At 36.1% G+C, this 20,280-nt stretch overlaps 1 protein-coding gene across 6 annotated transcripts in view; it reads right to left on the bottom strand.

Annotated features, from left to right (window-relative positions):
- Positions 1-19,501, bottom strand: part of baz2bb (bromodomain adjacent to zinc finger domain, 2Bb) — a 32,937-nt gene extending 13,436 nt beyond the window's left edge. For 4 of the 6 annotated variants that reach the window (XM_008404005.2, XM_008404006.2, XM_008404008.2 and 1 more), the window contains exons 1-12: positions 19,323-19,500; positions 8,906-9,061; positions 7,405-7,560; positions 6,530-6,661; positions 6,131-6,291; positions 5,861-6,040; positions 3,199-3,260; positions 2,294-2,721; positions 1,979-2,173; positions 928-988; positions 537-645; positions 306-407 (exon numbers count right to left, since the gene is read on the bottom strand). In XM_008404005.2, the coding sequence (XP_008402227.1) occupies positions 306-407; positions 537-645; positions 928-988; positions 1,979-2,173; positions 2,294-2,721; positions 3,199-3,260; positions 5,861-6,040; positions 6,131-6,291; positions 6,530-6,661; positions 7,405-7,560; positions 8,906-9,059 (1,740 nt within the window). In that variant the 5' untranslated portion in view covers positions 9,060-9,061; positions 19,323-19,500. Of the gene's footprint in view, positions 1-305; positions 408-536; positions 646-927; positions 989-1,978; positions 2,174-2,293; positions 2,722-3,198; positions 3,261-5,860; positions 6,041-6,130; positions 6,292-6,529; positions 6,662-7,404; positions 7,561-8,905; positions 9,062-19,322 lie in introns of all 6 variants that reach the window. The other 2 variants (XM_008404007.2, XM_008404009.2) reach the window with 1 other exon arrangement.
- Between the last annotated feature and the right edge of the window lie 779 nt (positions 19,502-20,280).

Raw genomic sequence — 20,280 nt, 5'->3', positions numbered from 1 at the left:
TTACTAACTGTAGATGTGAATGATTTAGTGTGGTCTGAACAGTTAAAACTTGAAGCCAATAGAAAATCTCAGGAGAGAGATACATTTTAGGAGGACTTCCGATCTTAAAGTCTTTGAGTTCATCACCAAAGATAACATATTCAAAACACCAGCAAAATGTTGGTCTGCAGTACTTGAAAGTGGGGTTAACTGTTGTAATCCCATTAAATATTTTTATTTTAATCAGCCATTGGTGCGAATAATCTTGGGCTTAACTATATTAATAATAAATTCAATAAATAGAGCTTGGAACGCAAAACTTTTACCTCTGGTCCTTCTCTACCTTTGTAGAAGTTACCAACTTTAACTTTTGTGCTAAAGCTGAAGTTGTCCCGGGAAATTTCTGTTATTCTATGCCGGACCAAGTACTGTGGAGGACAGAGCACTGCGCTGTAATTATTCAGCTCATCTGTCAACAGAAGCTTCAAACTCAAACATTTAAAGCTCTAACTCAATCTTTTAGAGAAGCTCAGCTACATGACACAGCATTTATTTACCTTCACTACATCAGGATATTGACGCAGCTTTTTTCCACACGGAGCAAAGTAAGCCACCTCCCCTTGCAGGCGGCCAAAAACAGTTCTCATCCGGGTCTCTCTCTCCCATCTGAAGAGGAATATCAAGAACAAAAATTTAATCAAATACATATATTAATATCCTATCATAAATATATTGGAATAAATGGAGGTTGAAATTATTTTTTATCAATTTAATATTAGAGCCAGAGATAAGATCCGATTTTTAATTAGTGGGCATACATCAAAGAATGTTCTTCATAAAATAACTGCAGACCTTAGTGAGAAGCCCCAATTCTACCTAAAAATTGGTTTCGATATCAACGATTCAGCAAATAACCACGTAAACAAAGGCTTGGCTGCAAAATCTCACCCAAACTTAAGAGGTAATTGCAGAGCTCTCTCATCTGTGACTCTCCTTTTCTTCTTCAAACCTTAAAAAACAGAAGGGGAAAATGAGTGTTTTTCTCACTTACTAAATATAAGGTAATGTTTTTAAAATAGAGGAGGATAATAGAGGAAAAATGGAAGATGAATGTTGTACCTTAATAATTTTAATAGATGTAATAAAAACTGTTTTTTTTCCATCTAATATTCTGAAACATATATAGTCACTGAATCCATTTTCTCATTTATTCAAGAGCATCATAAACGTGAATCTGATCTAAACAATTCTAGACAACAAGGAACCAGATGGGTTTTAGTCAATTACTTAAATGTATTATTAAATATTGTTAAACAAAAAATATATATCTATATACGTTTATAAATGTACTACTACTATTAACATTATGTAATAAAGCACTCTATATATCTCTATAGCATTGTGAACACAGATTTTTTTTATCTTGTGTCAAAGCAGAGTAATTTTGTTAGACTGCTCAAAGGGGAAAATACACACATTTAAGAGCAAAACAAAATAGATCAAAGGGTTTTCATTAGTGAACTTGAATACATTTCAGAATTTAATGTGGGGGTTGAAAAGGTTCATAGAAAAGTAGGATTTGTATTAAAATCATGCTCCATGATCTGATATTTGAGAATATCGGAACAAATTTTTTGTTCACAAATACAGCCATCTGTTTTAATAAGGGGCTCTAAAATGTGGCATATGCAAAGTGTTTGTTTTGATTACTAAAACTGCATATACAGAGTGCTACCAAAAGCTAAACGCTTCTTGCAGAGAGCTCATTTTATCCAGCTTGTATTACAGAATAAACTTTACAATCTGGATTTGCTAAATAAAAAAATTAAATTAATTACCACAAATAATAATAATAATAATAATAATAATAATAATAATAATAATAATAATAATAAAAAGACAGACTATGGGAGGGTCTTATAGTGATTAAACTTTCCTACTGAAAATTCACTAGACGACCTTTATAAATATATTGCATGTAAAAGAATAGATCTGTTACCTGCTGTTGCAAATGTTAGAGGAGGAGTGAGGTTGCCATGGTGGTGGAGTGAACTGGTGGCTGGTACACCTAAATGCTTTGAGATGTGCAGATTAAGCAGGGCAGCACTCCTGTCTGCATCTGTATGTGATTCTGCCTTAAAGAACTCCTTCCCATGATCCTCAGCACTGTCACTCTCTGGATTGCTCCCAGAGTCTGAGGATGATTGTAGACAGAGAAGGCTCAGTTTATTCCTATCATTTCAGATTTTTTTTTTCTCTTTTCTGATTTCTACAAGCTCTTTTCAGAAACATATTTATCGCATTGTAACTTAACCTGAAAGGCTACTGCCAGAATTCAGACTATTCTCTTCGTCATCCTCAATGTCTCCTGAAGAGTCCTCCGAGCCTCTGCTGCTGTGGAAATCAAACCCACTGCTTCTGGTTAAGTCCACAGGTTTTAGGCAGGAACTGGTTTTTGTTGGCCTCCACCCTGCGTGCAGAACTGAAGCAGCCTCAACTGATGCTGGAACAAGGCCTGATGGGGCAGATTTAGATGGCGAAGCAGATGTGTCGGGCAACTTCTTGGTGCCACTGCTCAGGTTGATGGGTGTGTGGTAGGGAGGGCTGGTTGCTGCCAAGAGCAGCCTTTTTCTTGGAGAGTCGGTCTGGATACGAGGTTTCGTTATGAGAGCCAAAGGCGCATCTTGATCTGCAGTGCTGACCACTTCGTTAAAGTGGGGGTTCAGGAACAGCTCTGGGTTCCTGCCAGATGAAAAGTGAAGGGATATAAACAATGACAAACTGAGATTTTAACAGTACTTTGACTGTTTGAGGAGAACACATATTTTTGCAAATTCCAACCAAAAACCTACAAATATTTCATCAGGATTTTTCAGAAGTTTTTTTTATGGCACTAGAGACCTTTATTCAATAGTAGCCTGACAGGAAGAAGGGCAGAGAAAAAAAGGGGAAGACATGCAGCAGATGGTGTGGGCCAGGAATTAATCCAGGGAAAACTGCATTGAGGACTGTAGCCTCTGTGCGATGCGCCTGCTCAGTCACTTAGCCATGTGGTGCCCCTTTTATAAGAATTATTCATTAATGACAACACAGCAAAGTGCATAATTATAAAACTGCAAATAGTTCTCTTTTTGTTATATATAAAATATGTTGTAAAAAGAACAGTGTCAGCTAGTGGCCTTTAAACAAGAACAGAGAGGTAAAATATTTATTTCTTACCAAATTTGGCACTTGGGTCGTACAAAGGAAGCCTTCTTCACAGAATCCATCTGAGTTACAGCCTTTGTGAATAAATAGAACAACAACAAATAAATCACTGTCACTCACATTGTATTGCTGTGGGTTGTGAATGAAGGTGTAATAAAGGAAAATGACAAAGGCAGGCCGGAGTCCGTCAAATATTGACGACAGACTGCTATAAAAATATTTTGAAATTTGTTTAGCCTCCTCCCCTCCCACTGTGAGACATTAACTGACATGTTGTACAACCCTATTATCAAACTTTGACAATCAAAAGGCTGTACTTTCTTGGGAACCACCACATGGATCCAAACTCTCCTAATACGCAGTCCTTCATTATCCCTTATTTTTTACAATGGTGACAATCACTATACACTGTAAAAGAGATTTACTTTCCATAATAACAACCAGCCCCAAGCATAAGAGAGCTAATTATTGATCCGTGTTGTGATGTTAATCTTGTAGGAACAAAGCGCAACTGTAATTTTCAGTCCCATAGCAGTCAGACACTCCAGAAGAATAATAAAATCCCTGATCACAGCAGTGGCTTTTATTCACTCGTAACAACAGAAAATAGTGAGGTGAGTAAAGGGTGAATGAGTTATGTTTTTTTTTTTTTCAAAGTACATATTTATAAATATACAACACAATTTTAATAACTGATAAGCTGCTTAAGTATAAAAACAGTTTAATTGATGATTTAACTATTCAAACCAACCCGACCCAATTACACTGATAGCTTGGAGCCGTTTAGGATCAGGACAACTTGCCATATTTGACAGAATCATGAATTCTGGCTTCTAGCATTCAGGTCATATTTATCAAAAAAATCTACAAAATCTAAAAAAGGTCACTCAGAGCTTTAGGTTTGTTCAGATGTCATCATCTCATACATTTTTACTAATTAGTCTAATAAGGGAGAGGCCAACTCCAGTCCTCAAGAGCTGAAGTCCTGCATGTTTTAGATGATTCACAGGAAAACTTCCAACTTTCAAGACATCAGGTGTTGCAGGAACTTCCCAATGAACTTTTTTCTTGATTTAGGTGTGACTTTCATCACTCTATATCTAGAGTTTTATCGTTACTTGAATGTGAATGTGTAAAAAGTTTACATTCATGTGAGGAATGTTTTGAGGAAAAAAAGCATATGTGGTTTGGTTTTAAGAGGTTTTAGCAAACCAGTACACTGATGTTTAGAGGTGGAACTCTGGTTTGGAGATGATAAAGGTATTTGGTGATGGGGTGGAGTTGTACTTTGATAGAGTAGGGTTTGGAAAGGGGGTTAGATTATGAAGGGCAGGCCTTGCTGTGGGACTGTGGTAAAGAAATGTTGTCAATAGCCAATCCAGTGGGATGTACGACGCTGCTATGCTGTTGGCTTTTCTCCTCTGCAGTCACTGCACTGTGGAAAAACAGTACTGTGCAAGTAGGGAGACCAACAGGACGAGAAAGGAACTGAAGCTGATCAGAGGAAGTGACGGGAACACTGCGACAAAGACTCGTTTGACAAGCTTTTCTATCACCAGCAAAGGTCTCCTCTCTTTACTCTAAGAAGTATTGTGTGTCAGATGCTGAGTAGGAGGAAAACAACAAAAATCAGAACATCATGTCAGCTCCTGCTGTGAGATTCTTACACTAGCAGCTCTGTCATCCAACACATGCTTCCAGCCTTCCACCCACCAACTGAGCATGATTGCTGACAAATCCAGAGCAGATATGAAGTTATCAAATACACTTTATCAAAGTTTGTGCTGTCACTCCAACTATATTTCTTTATGCATAATTCAAAATGTTAAAATATTTCTATCCTCAAACATTTTCCGTATTGTCATACACCACAAACATCAATGGATACTAATGATATTTTATGCGATAGATCAAAACAAAGTAAGTACTCCTAGCAGGAAAAAATGGCAGTGGTATTATGCTGCAGGGACACATTTCTTGTGCATGGAAAGGGAAATCATTTAATTTAGTGAAAGAAGGATGTCGCCGTCTTGGAGAAAAAACAGTTGAGATGAGACTGAGCTAAAGGTTCAGGACAGCAGGACAACAGCCCTAAATATACAACCAGCGCTCCACTGGGTTTAAATCAAGGCGGCTAACTCCAGCCCTCGAGAGCCAGTATCCTGCATGTTTTTGTACCTGCTTCAACACAGAAGTCTCTTCATTATCGGAGTTCATTATCCATGATCAAGGCATACTAATGTGTTAAAATGGCCAAGTCAAACTCCAAACTGTAATTCAACTGAAAATACGTTGTAAGACTTGAATCTTAATCCTTATAGCCACAAGTTGTCCAATCTGACTGAGCTTGAGCTATTTTACAAATATGCAAAATTTTTGTATCTAGGTTTGAAAAGCTTTTAAAATTACACCCTAAAAAACTTGCACCCAAATCTTATTCTACAAAGCGTTGACCCAAATGACCACACTTTTCAGATTTATGTTTGGAAGATTTTCATGTATCGAAAGTATCTTAATGGGATACTTTCTGTTATTTTATTAAAATAGAATTAAATTTGTGTGTGCGCAATGTGCCAAAATATAAAAAACTCAAGTTTTATGAATTATTTTGCAGCAAACTGTACATAAGCAAAATGTTTAGTTTCGACAAAAAGAAATCCACAGTTCCACTGACTTTCTTTCCAACTTGGATCTCTTTTTCAGAGTCAGAGTCGTCGCTGTCGCTGCTTAGATCCTCATCATCTTTCTCCATATTGTCAGAATCACTGCTGATTTCTTCACTGGAGCTTTCTGACAAGGATCCTGACAGGCGAACATCACACCAGGGTGTCTCTGGCGGTCTTTTCATGACATCCTTAATGACAACAAAATAAGATTTGAAAACGATTACATTCACCTCATACCAAAGTGATAAAAAAGAAGAAAAAACTTACTTAATACAAACCTTTTCCTTTGTTGTGAGGATGGTCTTCTGGTGTTGCACATGCTCAGAAAGGCTATTTTGACTCCAGCTTGAGTTGATTTTAGTTTTCTCTTTTTCTTTAGGTGGTAATGGACTCGTGTTCAAGTTCCTGTTTGAGGAAGAAGCGTTCCATCTGCCCACATCTGCACAAAGTAGCATTTTAATTGTCTTGAGAGAGTACAGGGTGTACATTGTGAACCAAACACATTGATACCCTGACAGGTCAATTTTGAGTATTGATAATAAATATTATTAGTTAATACTTCCATGCTTCTTTGTGGTTTAGGTTTCATTTACATTCGGTACTGCTTGATACTGCATAATACCCAATGATGGAACAACAGTTGTTTGTTTTTTTTTTGTTTCTTTTTTCTACATTACCTGAGGTGTAAAGTTGTGGATCAGCAGGATTATGGGTTTTAAAGACTGGTACAGAGAAAGGATGCAGACCCAGAAGAGGGTGAAAGATGGCTCCTCCTCTGCAATTCTCCATCTCTGTAGGCCGCCACAGCTCTGAGTAAACAAGGCAGTTTGTCATGTGTAAAGAATAAACATGCAAACATTCTGTCAACAAACCAAAGAACTTGAACTTAAATTTATGTAAAATATCAATGATATTTGGTATTACTCAAACTGTATTTGTTGTACAACACTGTAGATTTTGAATATGTAAAATATTTTTGGAGGTTTTGGGTTGTCGGCATCTACATCTTTAAACATCGCCATTAATTTTACCATTTCATATGAAACCATCGGGAAAGAGACTTATTTTGTCCCCATAACTCATTCTGACAGACAGTTTTCTGTTTACAAAGCTCCAGCTACAAATCCCAGAAGACCTTGTCATACCATTCCTATAATGAGATGCCAAAGAAACAATGGGAATGAAAACAGTTTTCTCTGGATGTATATAGAATGGTGCAACACAATGCTGCCCTCAATGTACTGCTGTGGCTGGAATAAGGAACTCGCGTCTTTCACGAAAAACATTAATAGTTAGGAAAGTTTCTGGTCTCAAGAAATAAAGACAGTCACTGAGTAAATATTTGAATTAACCCAGTTAAGCCAGTTTATACATTTTATTTAAAATTATCATTCAAACATGAAACGATAGTTTTGTTTTTTTATTATTATTTGGTATAGAATGATAATCTGATAGTAACCCATGAAATAATTGTTTTTATATTTAATCACTTGCAATAAAAAATTGTTCTATTCTGGTATTCAAACCTTCTGAGACCTTAAGCATTCCTTACTTGGAAGCACTTTGAATTGTGTGTGTGTAGGTGTCGTCGACAAGCCTGTTTTTCCTCGGTGAACAAACTCGGAGCAATTTGAACTTGAGGTTAAAAGATCAAAAGCAGGACAGCTCTGCATATTTGAAAGTTCATCTACGGTCTGATGAGTTTGACCTAAAAAAAAACAAAAAACATAAAGAACACAATGTAAAAATACAAAAACAAACTAACAACTGAAAACCTTTACAGATTAATTTATTGACAGTGGGTGGACAAAAAAATGACTCTAGCAATTGTGAACTTAAATATAGATTGTATGGGCAGATATGACTTTGAGATCACCACACCATGCAGTTGTGCTTGTGGGCTGAAACGTTGGGCCGATATCTAGCAGATGTAACACAAACAATAAGCTGTGTCGCTGAACATTAATACGCAACATGAAGCGCCAAAAGACGTACTTGCAGTACTACATAACCTTCAAAACAATGAAAACTTAAAGAGACCAGATGGCAACATAATATGTTTACTTAAAGGCAAAGCAAAATTATTGTCCTCCAGGATAATCTGATGACCAGAATGGCTACAAATTTAACTTGACCAGCCATGATTGACGATTACCCAGTAGGAAACTTGAAATGACATCGTTTTTCCAATTAGGGAAATATGCATATTTATAGTGTACTGCATGTACTTTACTACGTGCATCTCACAAAACTAAAGATGTAATTAGTCCATATTTCCAACAGTTTTTCATACAAGAGATTTACAAGTTAACATGGAGGTCTGTATCCACAGTACCACCTTCGAAAACAATTATTTTAATCTTTAAGGAACTGAACACAGTAATGTGTCTTTGAGGTCACCATTTGATGGACATGTGGCCTTGCAACAGATCAGTTTACTGAGTTGCTACATCAATATGACTGCATACTTTCATCTAACATAGGGTATAAAAATTGTTCAAGTTTTCAGTTAATAAATAAACATGAATAATTTATAATGGTGACTGTGTTTTTCCACTGCAATAAGCAAAGGGAAAAGACAAGGTTTTTAGGGCATCTTATCATTAAAGAAAAAAAAGAAGACCACCCCTTGTATGTAAATCTGCACATTATTCTGTGGTCATGGGTAATCTGACAGTGTGTCAGTGTGTGCAGCACTGTTGCTCAGTACATAATGGCTTTGGTCACAATTAGTATTCAGAGAAAACAAGAGATGCCACTGGCTGCATAAACAGAGTGGAGCTGACAGGCATGTTAAATCACAAAAGATAAACTGGAGCTTAAAGAAATCCACAAGGGCATGTACTGGTTTTTAAATAGTTGCCATTCATTAAGTTGGTGTGCTGAATTCTCCAAATAGCCCTCCTTCTTTAAAAAATTCAAATAAAGTGTGCTATATAAAGTCAGATTAATGATGCAATACATACTGTTAAGAAAAGCTCTCTGTGGGCGAGTCAACCAGATTTGCAGTGCAGCACGTTTGATTTTTAACCTGCTGTTAAATATGCACATACCAAATATCGTAAAAGGGATGTTGCCTTCAGGACTATGTGCTGGACTGTACTTGACTGAGGTTGGTTGAGGTGGAGCAGAAGAGAAAGTTGGAGAACCCTTCTGAAAGGAAGGTGGGACAGGAGATGATGAGGCCAGCCCCAGCTTGGAGTCCATATCTGTCAAATGAAATTCAGTCAACACTTATAAATGGAAGCGATGAAAATAGAGTCAAAAAAGATGCAATCATTGTTACAATTTGATTACTCGTATTTTAGAGCGTTTTTCCCTTTAGTTTTATTCCACGTGGCATTGGACAAAATATATGTTGACTTATCTGATCATTTTACTGTGTTCAGATATTTTTCCAAAATTTTATTTACAACAATTCACAAATGTGGCTAACAAAGTTTTGATTTAGTTAATTTTGGTGTCAACTTTCTAGTTAGGCATTGTAACCTCAATATAATCATCACTTACGTAATTTAATACGGAGAACAGACGTCCTCAGTGACAAAACAGAGGTTCTCGAAAAGGTTGCAATCCACTGTTATTGTCCAAGACAAATTTAAAGGCAGCAAGGATCAGGGTAAACATCACAATCACAGCTCTTCTCTGTCCTTCTCAGGAATACAACATAAATCACTGTGCAACCATCATTGGAAATGAGATGGCAGTGAGCCAAATGATGCAATAAAACAGATCCTGTGTGCTCCTTTCAAGGCGTTTCTGACACTGTCCATATGTCCACTGCTTTACTGAAGGAGATGCATCCGTTTACAGTGCATTTTCTTGTGATTCTCTGATGATTTATTTGCTTTTTAACTGTCTTTGCACAGTAAAAAGCTGTCAAAAAGGTTAAATAATAATGAATAAAAAATTTATTTAACAGCCTTTTCAGTGTTTAGAAGTTTGAAAATCCAAAATTTAGGCTACAGAAAGACCTAGAGAAATCCTGCTGCCTTATATGGAAATACTGAATGGGGCAATACCGTCATGCAGAAAACAATATTAGTAATAGGCATATGGATTAATCTCACTGCAGTGCTGCATGAATCTTTATCTAGCCCCTTTACTCAGATACCCTTAAACGGAAACCAACTTTTAGACTTCATCAGGCATATAATAAATTCCACCTGAAAGTAATCTGATATTACACAAGGTATTTTTAATTGAAGTAAATAACTACAGCTCTTCTGTGAGGGCTTCAGAGGTTTTATGGAGAAAATTAGTGAACAAACAGCAACAAGGAAGACCAAGGAACACGGCCGACAGGTCAGGGATAAATTTGCGCAGACACAAAGTTGTACCCCACGCAAATGAGACTTAGTATGTGGTATGTGGGGTGGAAAGCTAAATCTACACACCACCTTGAACATGATCTTGGCAGCATCATGCTGTGGAACGGGGGAAGTTGGTCAGAATCAAAAGAAAGATGGACAGAGCTAAATAATGATACTAGAAGAAACCAGTTAAAGGCTGCAAAATACTTGATGCTGGAAAAGATTCAACCATGTATCCTTGCCTTCCACTGCACAATGAAGTGCTAATTTGTGTTGTATTATATTAAAAAAATATATGATAAAATATCTTTACGGTTTGTCGCTGAAACATGTGAAACGGGCGATGAAAACATTTGCAAACCACGGTATTTTACCTCAACACCTACAAACAATGAAATATCTGTAGGAGTCATGTAAGACGGCGCTTCTGTTGGAGGTTAGATGTCACAAGTTGTCAGAGAAGGAAGTGCAGATTTAAACTATGCAGAAGTTTTGCTTTGCAGAGATCTCTGAATATGGCATCCAGGTGTGACCTGGTCTCATTACAGGTACAACTAAGCAACAGGGAGAGGTTATAAATGGGGACGGAATCACTATTATTATTATTATTTTCTTTTTTTATTCATGCACATTTATGTTTGATGAAAAAGCTAGCGCCAATTTTAATCACTCAAAAAAAAATATGCCAAGATTTAATTAGTGGTGTAATGACTTGGCACAAGAAGCTCCAACTTTAATAGATGCAGGAGAATCCCTTGAGATCCTCAGACTATTTTTATTTTGATGAAAATGTGGAAAAAAAAAAAAAAACTCCCGTTTGTTTTGTTAGCTTCCAACAACTTCCTGGAATGTGCAGATTGTGGGTTTGTTTCTCAGACTTGTTGAATGTTAACAAAATAATTGTTGTTTTATCTCGGTGAAATGACGAGGTTCTCCAGGAAGGGCAGACATCAGTCTTATATCAAACACAATTATTATGTTGGAGCTCGTCTGTCTGAGATCCTCAGACTATTTTTATTTTGATGAAAATGTGGAAAAAAAAAACTAACTCATTTTCTGCTTCTACTGCTTGGTGAATATTTGTAGAACCTGCTGCTAGCACCTCTAACTTTGTCAAATAGTCAGATTAAAAACTACACAAGTAACAAGCTGTGTCCATGAAAATAGTTTTTATCTTAAAGGAGGAACGTATCTAAACTCAACGTAAGCATTTTTCCAAGTCATTGAGATTTAGATTTTTTTTAAATTATATTAAGCTAAACTTAATATTAAGTTTAGGCATTAATTCTGATTGTGAAGCCTTCATAAACCTACGTGTCTTTCATATGAAGGCTTGTGACAGAGGTTGTGAACTACCATTAAAAATAACGAGTGACTCATCTCAGTGCCAAAAATAGCCATAATATATAACTAAATGGTATTTAATGAATGTAAAAGGGAAGCCATACAAATTATGGCTTGATGTGCAACCTCTCCTGCGAGTCAAAACAGCCAAGTCAAGACAATATCTGAAGGAATCATCACATAAAACAAGGCTCCACGATCATAAAAGAGCATGCAGGCAGTGTCATTCAAAATGCAGCTCCTTCTCTTTCTTTGTGAACAACCAAACCGCTCTGTTAAAACAGAAACCTTATTTTAAATCAATTAAATTTATATTCCGTTTAACTCTTCAGTTTTTAAAAACCCTGCAAATAAAATGTTTAATGTTTGGAACAAATGAAGATCAATGTGTCGTAACAAACGATCTGTATCTCCAGCAGGGGATACTTCTTCCCACACATGTCACTCATATATAAATATTTCCTGCTGATTATTCAGTCTGCAGAGATGCAATATTCATTTTACTGCAGGAAGGCAGTCGGTGCATAACAATGAGATTGGCTAATGAAATCGACCATCAAGCTGAAACGCATACATATTAAACTGGTGTCTCAATGTCATTTGGTTTTTGCATTGTTTGCTCTTTTTTGCCTCATTTTTCCTTCCGTATTTTACATTAATTTATTTACATTGAAGAACAATGGGAGCCTTTTGTTGTTTGCATCTGTATTTGAATTAACTGTGTTGGTGAGAGAAGCCATTGCTAAATTATTACCAATGGCATAAAGAATTAGAATTTTTATGAACATTTTCATCCAAACACATTACTCGTCTGATGTATTGTAATTGATATAAATAAACCATTTGCCATAATAATGCCAAGCAATACATCAACTCTCCTGAGACATTTGTTCTGTAAATCAGATTGTTTACCCCTGGGTCAGAGATATTTTTTATTACCTGGAGCTTTGAGTGATACTAAATCATTTGGTTGCTTCACACTAAGGATGCATTTGCAAAAGATGCTGCTCCTTAAAGTAAAAGAACGCAACATAAATAAAAGAAAAAATGGGTTATTTAAAGCAATCGCATAGTCTTGTGAATTTTCACAAAGAGCTTAAAGGTTGTCAATTCTCATGGCGTTTGTTGTAGATTCCTACCATGGAACAAAACCAAAAAGGACTTATTTAACTATTATTAGCATTAAATTGTATTTTTAAAAGGAGCAAAAATTATTTCAAAAAATAGAGAATTTTTTTTTAATTATTATTCTAATTTCTAAGTAAAAACAACAAAAAATATTTTCTTCTTCATGAAAATACAGGCATTTTAGTTTTTCTTGCCTCATTTATCTGCTTTGAACATGTTTGTAGTTTAAATACAGAAAAAAAAAAGAAATGTCACAACCTGGAGAACTCTATATTGTTATATAACTGAGCCACCAATATTTAACCCTTACAGAGATCCGCTTACAATAAAAATTGAATTCAGTGGCTGTTAAAATTTATATGTAAAGTTTAATAGCAGGTGCTGCATTTCAGAAGGTCATAGCTGCTCGGGTAGAGCGGTGGTAGCTGGATATTGTCGATGCTCTCAATTTGCCATTTTTCTTCCCTGAGAAAGACTCTATGTGCCAAAACCAGAATCTCAATGATTTCCTATGATTTTACAACTCAGCATTCACCTTGAACAACCTCCAAGCCTGTACGAGTGCTGACAAAACAGATCCTCTCTGTGCAGGGTGGCAGAAACACTCTTTCAGCAAAGCTGCATTTCTTATCACTAAGTTTGCGGAATTATATTTAATGTTTTTTATTATTATTATTCATCAGCAAGCTCAAAGAAGAGTTTCACTTTGATACAATTTCTTCCAAAACATAGAGATACTCTGTCATAGAAGTCATAAAAATACCCCAGCTTCGAATTCCTTTAAATTTACTGTCCCTAGCACAAATCAGCTTGTTATACTTCCATTTTCAATAAGGGCAAAGGGAAGGCCATTACATAAGCTTAATGTTAGTCTCTTTTTTCCATTCTAAATCCAGTTTTGGTATGCATTTGGGAGTTTGGTACAGTTGAAACACCCAGTTTTCTACCCGTCTGACTTATGATATCATCTTCAGCTGAGTAAATTGGTTATAATATTCAGGAACAACACAAGAAACCGCCAGGGCTCGGGTCAATCACCAACAGAAAGCTGCTCGTGCAACAGTCTCCCTGTTCTCAGAGAAGTCAGTATAGCATCAATATAGACTGAAAGCACACCAACTTCAAAAGAAAAAAAAGCATTCTTAATTCATTCCTAATGTAGAAAAGCAGAAGGTAATATAAAACTTCTGTCTTAAACCCTCGCACAGCTTCTACTACATTCAGATGAAAGGGAAAATGTTGACTTTGGAGAATGATGGGATTCCTGTGGAGACAACCATTTTGCCTTTGACATTTTGATTAATCCCATCTGCAGCACTGCAGATCACCTGCATCTTAGCAGGGTCTGTGACATAAAGAGCCACGTTATCTCCTCMATCTTAGGTTAGTCGCAGTGAACAGGTCATCAGTATCATGACAGTTYAAGATGTCTTAATGTGTTGCACGTATTTTGTGGTTCAGAAATCTTGGTGTTCTGGAGGAGAGGTAGCAAGATTTCATGCTTCAGACAGATGATTTTCAATTGTCTTCTTACTCATTCCTATGAGATATTTAGTCATAAAACCCAAAGTGAACAGTCATGGATGATTAACTGCTTTTAAAAAGGCAGAAAATAACCTGTAATTTATCTCCAAGTGCTGTAATAAAAAAAATAAAATAAAAATCTGATGGAGTAGGTACGCTGCTACTTATACACCGTGGATCTGTTACACCCACTCACTGTGTCTTGAGGCAGCAATTACATTTTTAATAGCATCTAAGATACATTTGTATAAAAATGAAGGGAAGTCACCCAAATTAAATTTTAAAACAAAGCCAAACAATGGCTCCAACCTCATAAATTACTCCTGTTGGCTCACAGTAATTTATCTTCAAATACCCTGTGGTCAGAAAAGTTTTCCTTCCCATCCTCAAGAGACTTAATATGCTCTGAAGGTTTAACACTAATTCAAAGAAAGATGTGAATTAATTAGATGCACAAAAATGAGAGCAAAGTGTAATGCAGCACAAACTAATTTCATAAAGGAGGACTTTTTGAGTCTTAACCTAATTGGGAAATTTTAATCCTATACAGAAATTAGAGTTTAAAATTAGATGTTCAGCACAGTGAAGCATTTCTATTCAGCTGCTACATTCTGCAATTTAACAAAGCAGATAAGTTTTTTCCTGACACTAAATGATAAGAAGCACTTGAGAGAACAAAACGGTAGAAAGGGATTGTGAGCTCCCAATGTATCCAAACACTAACTGTATAAGACAGTACTTGAGTTTTATGGCATTGCTGCTGTTGACCTGAAAACATAAGTACACAAACACACTTACTTAAAGAGTACTGTATCATTGGTCATCTGGGACAGCTTCGTGAAATTTTTGTCACACAGAAATATAATGTGGACTATTAGTGAAGACTGTATTATCGCARTCACATCTATTAATGCTATTAGTGTTGCCAGAAAAACATGAGAAATTTACATTCAMCAARATTACTAGGGCTGGGAAATGAATTGATAACAATATAWGAYAATAGAAATAGCGATAATATCGATAGAAAAAATACGTCAAATAGAATATTCAATAATTTCACTGAACTCCGTTCCAGACCTGAATAGCATTCTGGGAGATGTAGGCAGAGGAAAGGCTTAGTCGCTCAACCTCTTCTAACCTTTTCCAAGCCAGCTCAGAAAGGTTGATAGCATCAACTAACTCACTCACTCTGTGGTTACCTAGCGACAACCTATTAGTTAACTGACACATCAGCAGTTTCAGGTTTTGCCACTGTGCCAAATAACTGCTTAGATTTAAATACTTACAGAATGTTCACCTCTCTAGTTTAGCAGTACTTAATATTTAAAACGTGAATGCTTCAAGTCAATGACTATGAAATCTGATAGGTTTTGTCATGTATAAAACTTTAAACTGCTTTGACTAATTAATTGAGCTCACTGTATTGTTTGATAACTAGGACCAATTGGAATGCATGCATGATTGAAGTGAAATTATTTTTGGAAAGTGCCTTGAGACAACGTTTCTCTGTGTGCAATCTATGATTTTGATACGTGGACATGTTGCAAAATTCTTTCCCTTTGGGGACAATAAAATTACCATTTGTTGTGAATTGGTCCTATATGAATAAAACTGTATTGAAATAAGTCCTGACAGAATCAACGCGTTGCAAATATTTTGAATTTTTCAGACATTTAAGAGTCAGGCAAGGGAATTTATTTACAATAAACTTATTCTTCTGCTTTAATTATGCTAATGTGATTTCTTAGTTTTCTGTTTTTATTAAATTGACAAAATTGCAAACATTTTTCCTCATGGTCATAATAGAGCATGTCAAAATTTGAAGAAAGATTAATTTAATGAAACTTGGAATAAAGCTGTAACATACCAAAATGATTTTTWAAAAATGAAGCACTGTGAATACTTGCAAAATATGAGAGAGTACAACAGCTTACTGTTGTACTCTCTGTTGTAAAAGTCAACACTGGAGCAGCCATCTGACCAAGAATTATATGCACTCAGTTCAGTCATCCTCAATTGGTCTAAAATCTTTAATAATAAAAAAGCTYGGGTTAATGCCATCAAAAAGCCACTCACATTTTAAACATCAGCCCCATTAGCACAGCAGGTAGAGCCCCATCTCAAACGCATCAGTGGTTTAAATAAAGCCCGCAACATGCATCTCCAGGCGGAGATAAATTAAAACAGCGACAAAGTGTAATCTCCCTGACATATTCCTAATAATCCACTTCCTGTGTGCTGCTCCCCTCCAGCTCACCCAATCATAAAGTGTCAACACTGACCTACAAAGCACAACTCCAGTCAAGCCTAACAGGTTTAAAAACATCAATCACAGCAGACAAAGAGGAGGACATCAAATTATGCAGCACTAACCTTCAGGGCTTGCATATAAAGACTATAGATTTATTTATGCCTGTGTGTTGAGAGCTTTTTGTCCTGTTCCTTACGGAAAGCAGGCTGCCAGATTGATGAACCTGCAGCTCAGCAGGAGAGCAGCATCTCTGATTAATGAGTGCAAACTTGCAGAGAGGATAAGAACAGAAGTGGCAGGGTGAAAATGAGTGAAACACAATTATTAGCAGACCCACTTTTTTCCTCGAGCCTTCTATAAAGTCTAAAACAAATAGTTGGATATGAAAATACTGTGTTCTCCTGTTCAACCAGAGGATGCAATAGCTGAAAAAAAATATGCAAGTTGATTTTAACTCAAGACATCAAAAAAAAAAAAACACAAGGACAAATGTTCAATAATGTGCATACATTTTGCTTCTATATGTATATATTCTATTTAAACAGACTCATTTTAATTTAGGATAAAACATGTTTTATTTAATCTATATTGCAGTACTGCCACAGTGAATCAAACAATCTTTAAGGGTTGCTAGAAGAAAGGAATGAASTACAGAGCTTAAAGCAAAACTTTAATATCAATTTCCTTTTGTTCCACAAGCCTTCCTTTAAGGGAGGGAATGACAACACTGCATCTGCAGTGGACAAGGACGTGTGCGCTGAATAAATATGAGGCAAATGCAGTGACCTTCTACCTGTGTGTTGATTTACTGGCAGCTACTAGATGCATGCATAACACATCAAGGCTGTGTGATCTGATTTACCCAGCAGCCCCGGCTACTGAAGCCATTTAAAAGATGAACTTTAAAGCAACTAATGCCGGCTGCCATTTCACTGAGGCTGTAAATGTGCTGATGCCGTAGATACACACACATGCGCTCATTGCTACCCCTCAACTAGATCTCCAGACACATATCAGCTCTGATTTACAGCAAMTGAAAGATGACAAATAACGCAGCCTAAGTGATAAGTGAGATCTGAGCTGTGCAGATTCTATTTACAGGATTATTTTCAAGAAGACTTGTAGTTTATTGTGCTTTAAGTCGCCCTTAAGAAAACGGTAAACCTGTATTTTATATCATTATGGTTCAACCTTACAAGCGAATTTATAACACAGATTGGCTCTACAATAAGTTAAGAGGATTTTCAAGGCATTAATTTGCACGAACTGTTAAATAGCCTAAACAAAATAATGRAAAATGAGATGGTAGTTACTTGAGGTAGTGCCAACTTTCCATGAACTCAGAGATAACGTGAAGATACAATTGAGATGATTCCAACTAAACACCARGTTTTATACCATTGATAAATAATTTATACTAAAAACAAACAAACATGAAGTTACAATCTTAAGGCATTTCTTGAGGAARGCAAGTCAGACTTGTAGTAATGTTGCTCACACACACCTTTTCAAGCTGTGCCCACAAATTTTATATTGTACAGTGATCAGGGCTTTGAGATGAACAATCCAAACTACAGRCTTTGTTGTTGTTAAATGATTTTTATAAATAATTTGATGGTATGTGCAGGATAAATGTCAATTTGGAAAAGCATTTGCATCAAACTTTTAATGCCCYGCCCGATATCTGTAGATATTTCATTGATATTTCGCGATGATCTGCTTTGTGTCCCAGCCCCTCCCTCCATAACATGAAGCTGCTGCCACTGTGTATTAAAGCTGAACACATTTCACACCAAAACACATCAAGATATCAAACTTTTTCTCTTCCTGACTGGAGCCATGGCTGGCGTTTCCTGTGGCGCTTAAACTTGCATGTAATTGAAAATTGATGTGGTGCCCCTTTTTATGTCTGAAATACACACAGACTCAGAATCAGACCGGTGAAGGGCCACAATTTTCTTGCAAATAGTTTTTGCTCTTTTGAAATTTCCCCACGACATCACACAAGGTGAGCGGTGTGTCTTATGTGTTGCCTTAATGGATTCACAGATTTGCTAATTAACTCAAAAGTTGTGAATTGATCAAAAGCTTCCATCTTCTGGGATTTCACAAATGACTTAGCGACAGGATAATCCAACTTCTGTATTTGCAAAAGTCATTCATATCTAAAAATAAAAATCCACCATTAAGCAAAAATAAATAAATTAATAATTAGTAACACTATATGTTCATTCAGTCCCTTTAAACCCATGTAAGAACCTCAAAATAATGTGACTTCATAATAACCATATGGATAYATCCAGATATAAAGATACACATAATACATAAAAGCTCTATCAGCACAGATGCTCCAAGTAATTCTTAAAATACAAACGTGGACATTTTTCAGTTAGTCTTTTCTAGGACTTCCGTGTCATCAATATTTAACACCATAAGAAAATAATTCCTCAAGTCAATTTAAAAAATTTAAAAATGTCTTCCGTCAGTTGAAAGTAACTGCTGTTTGGATCAGCTCCCACCGGTGTCGTGTTTAAATAATGATAAAGCCAGCAGTTACATGAGGTAAGAATTTTGTATCCAAGTGCCCATTTCCACATGACAACAGCTGTATTCTAAACAAAGTTTAGCGTAACACGACGCTTTATATTAGTAATTACAACTTTTTAATTTTAAAATTGTCGTGTTCAACTTTAGCTGCGYTACAAAAAYGAGGTAACTGCAGAKGAGGATGCTTTTGGTCTAATGAGTTCAGAGAGCGTTAGCTGCTCGCCTTGGCGACAGTCTATACGTTTGTCACAATACAGAGATAATAAGAACACGAGAGCCCAAATTACAGGGCAACACGCCAAAAAAATTTAAATAAAAAAAAAAATCCCCGCATTTCTTAAAAAGGGAAAAACGCACACTTACTTTCCAGTTTTGAAGCTTTTTTGAGGATTCGCTGATAAAACGGGTGCTGGTTATTAACCGAGTCCGATTGAAGAGTGTTGTTCTGTTACCGCAGATGGAAAAGACTCCGATCTGAGCGAGTGAAGCGAAGTGACGTCAGGAAAGGTTGTTTTTTTTGTTTTTTTTAACAGCGCGAACTTCTGATCCCAGATCTGTAGCTACACRAACAATCGGTCACCTTTGTATGGCATGCAGTTGTAGTTTTAATTGAATCACCGTGCACAGAGTTCTTCAACCTGCGGCTTTACATGTGGGTATTTGTGGCTTAAAGACTTGGCCAAAAATGCATTTTAAACTGAGCAATGTTTTAAAATAGACAGTACTCATGTAAATCACTACTTCAACAAATGTTTGTTTTAATTAAAGCAAAAAAAAAAAAAAATAAAAAAAAATAAAAAATCTAAGAAATTACTAAAGTAGGTAGAAATGTACTTTTTACCAAATACCAAAAAAGGTAGCCTTTGTTTTGGTAACTTTAAGTGTAACACTTAACTTTAAGGATTAAGTGTGATGACACTTTATGTCATCACACTGTGATGATCTCATCATAGATCATTTTTGCTATGATTTATAATGATCATAGCAAAAATCAAAAATGGCTCTTTGCTTTTCAAGGATTGTTGACCCCTGCTTTAAGTTTAAGACTAAATGGCAGATTTTTGTTTAGATATAGATTCACTTTGTGTTGTGCTATAAAKAMAAGACATYTCTGTCTGAGTAGTACTTGAATTTCTTACTATTTTCTGATGTTGTTGAATATTAATAGAATAATCTGTTTTCAAATATTAGGACTCAGCAGTGAGTTGTCCAGTTTTGTGAGGCAGTTTTCTACTGTCCTGAGTGGAAACTGACCTGCACTTAGAACAATGAATTTATTTGTATAATTTATTTTGCCCCATCAGAACAATCATCCTTGAAA

Source organism: Poecilia reticulata, linkage group LG2, assembly GCF_000633615.1.
Source record: "Poecilia reticulata strain Guanapo linkage group LG2, Guppy_female_1.0+MT, whole genome shotgun sequence".
NCBI lineage: Eukaryota > Metazoa > Chordata > Actinopteri > Cyprinodontiformes > Poeciliidae > Poecilia > Poecilia reticulata.
Note: the sequence above shows the minus strand (reverse complement) of the source record. Positions and strands in the feature narration are given on the sequence as shown.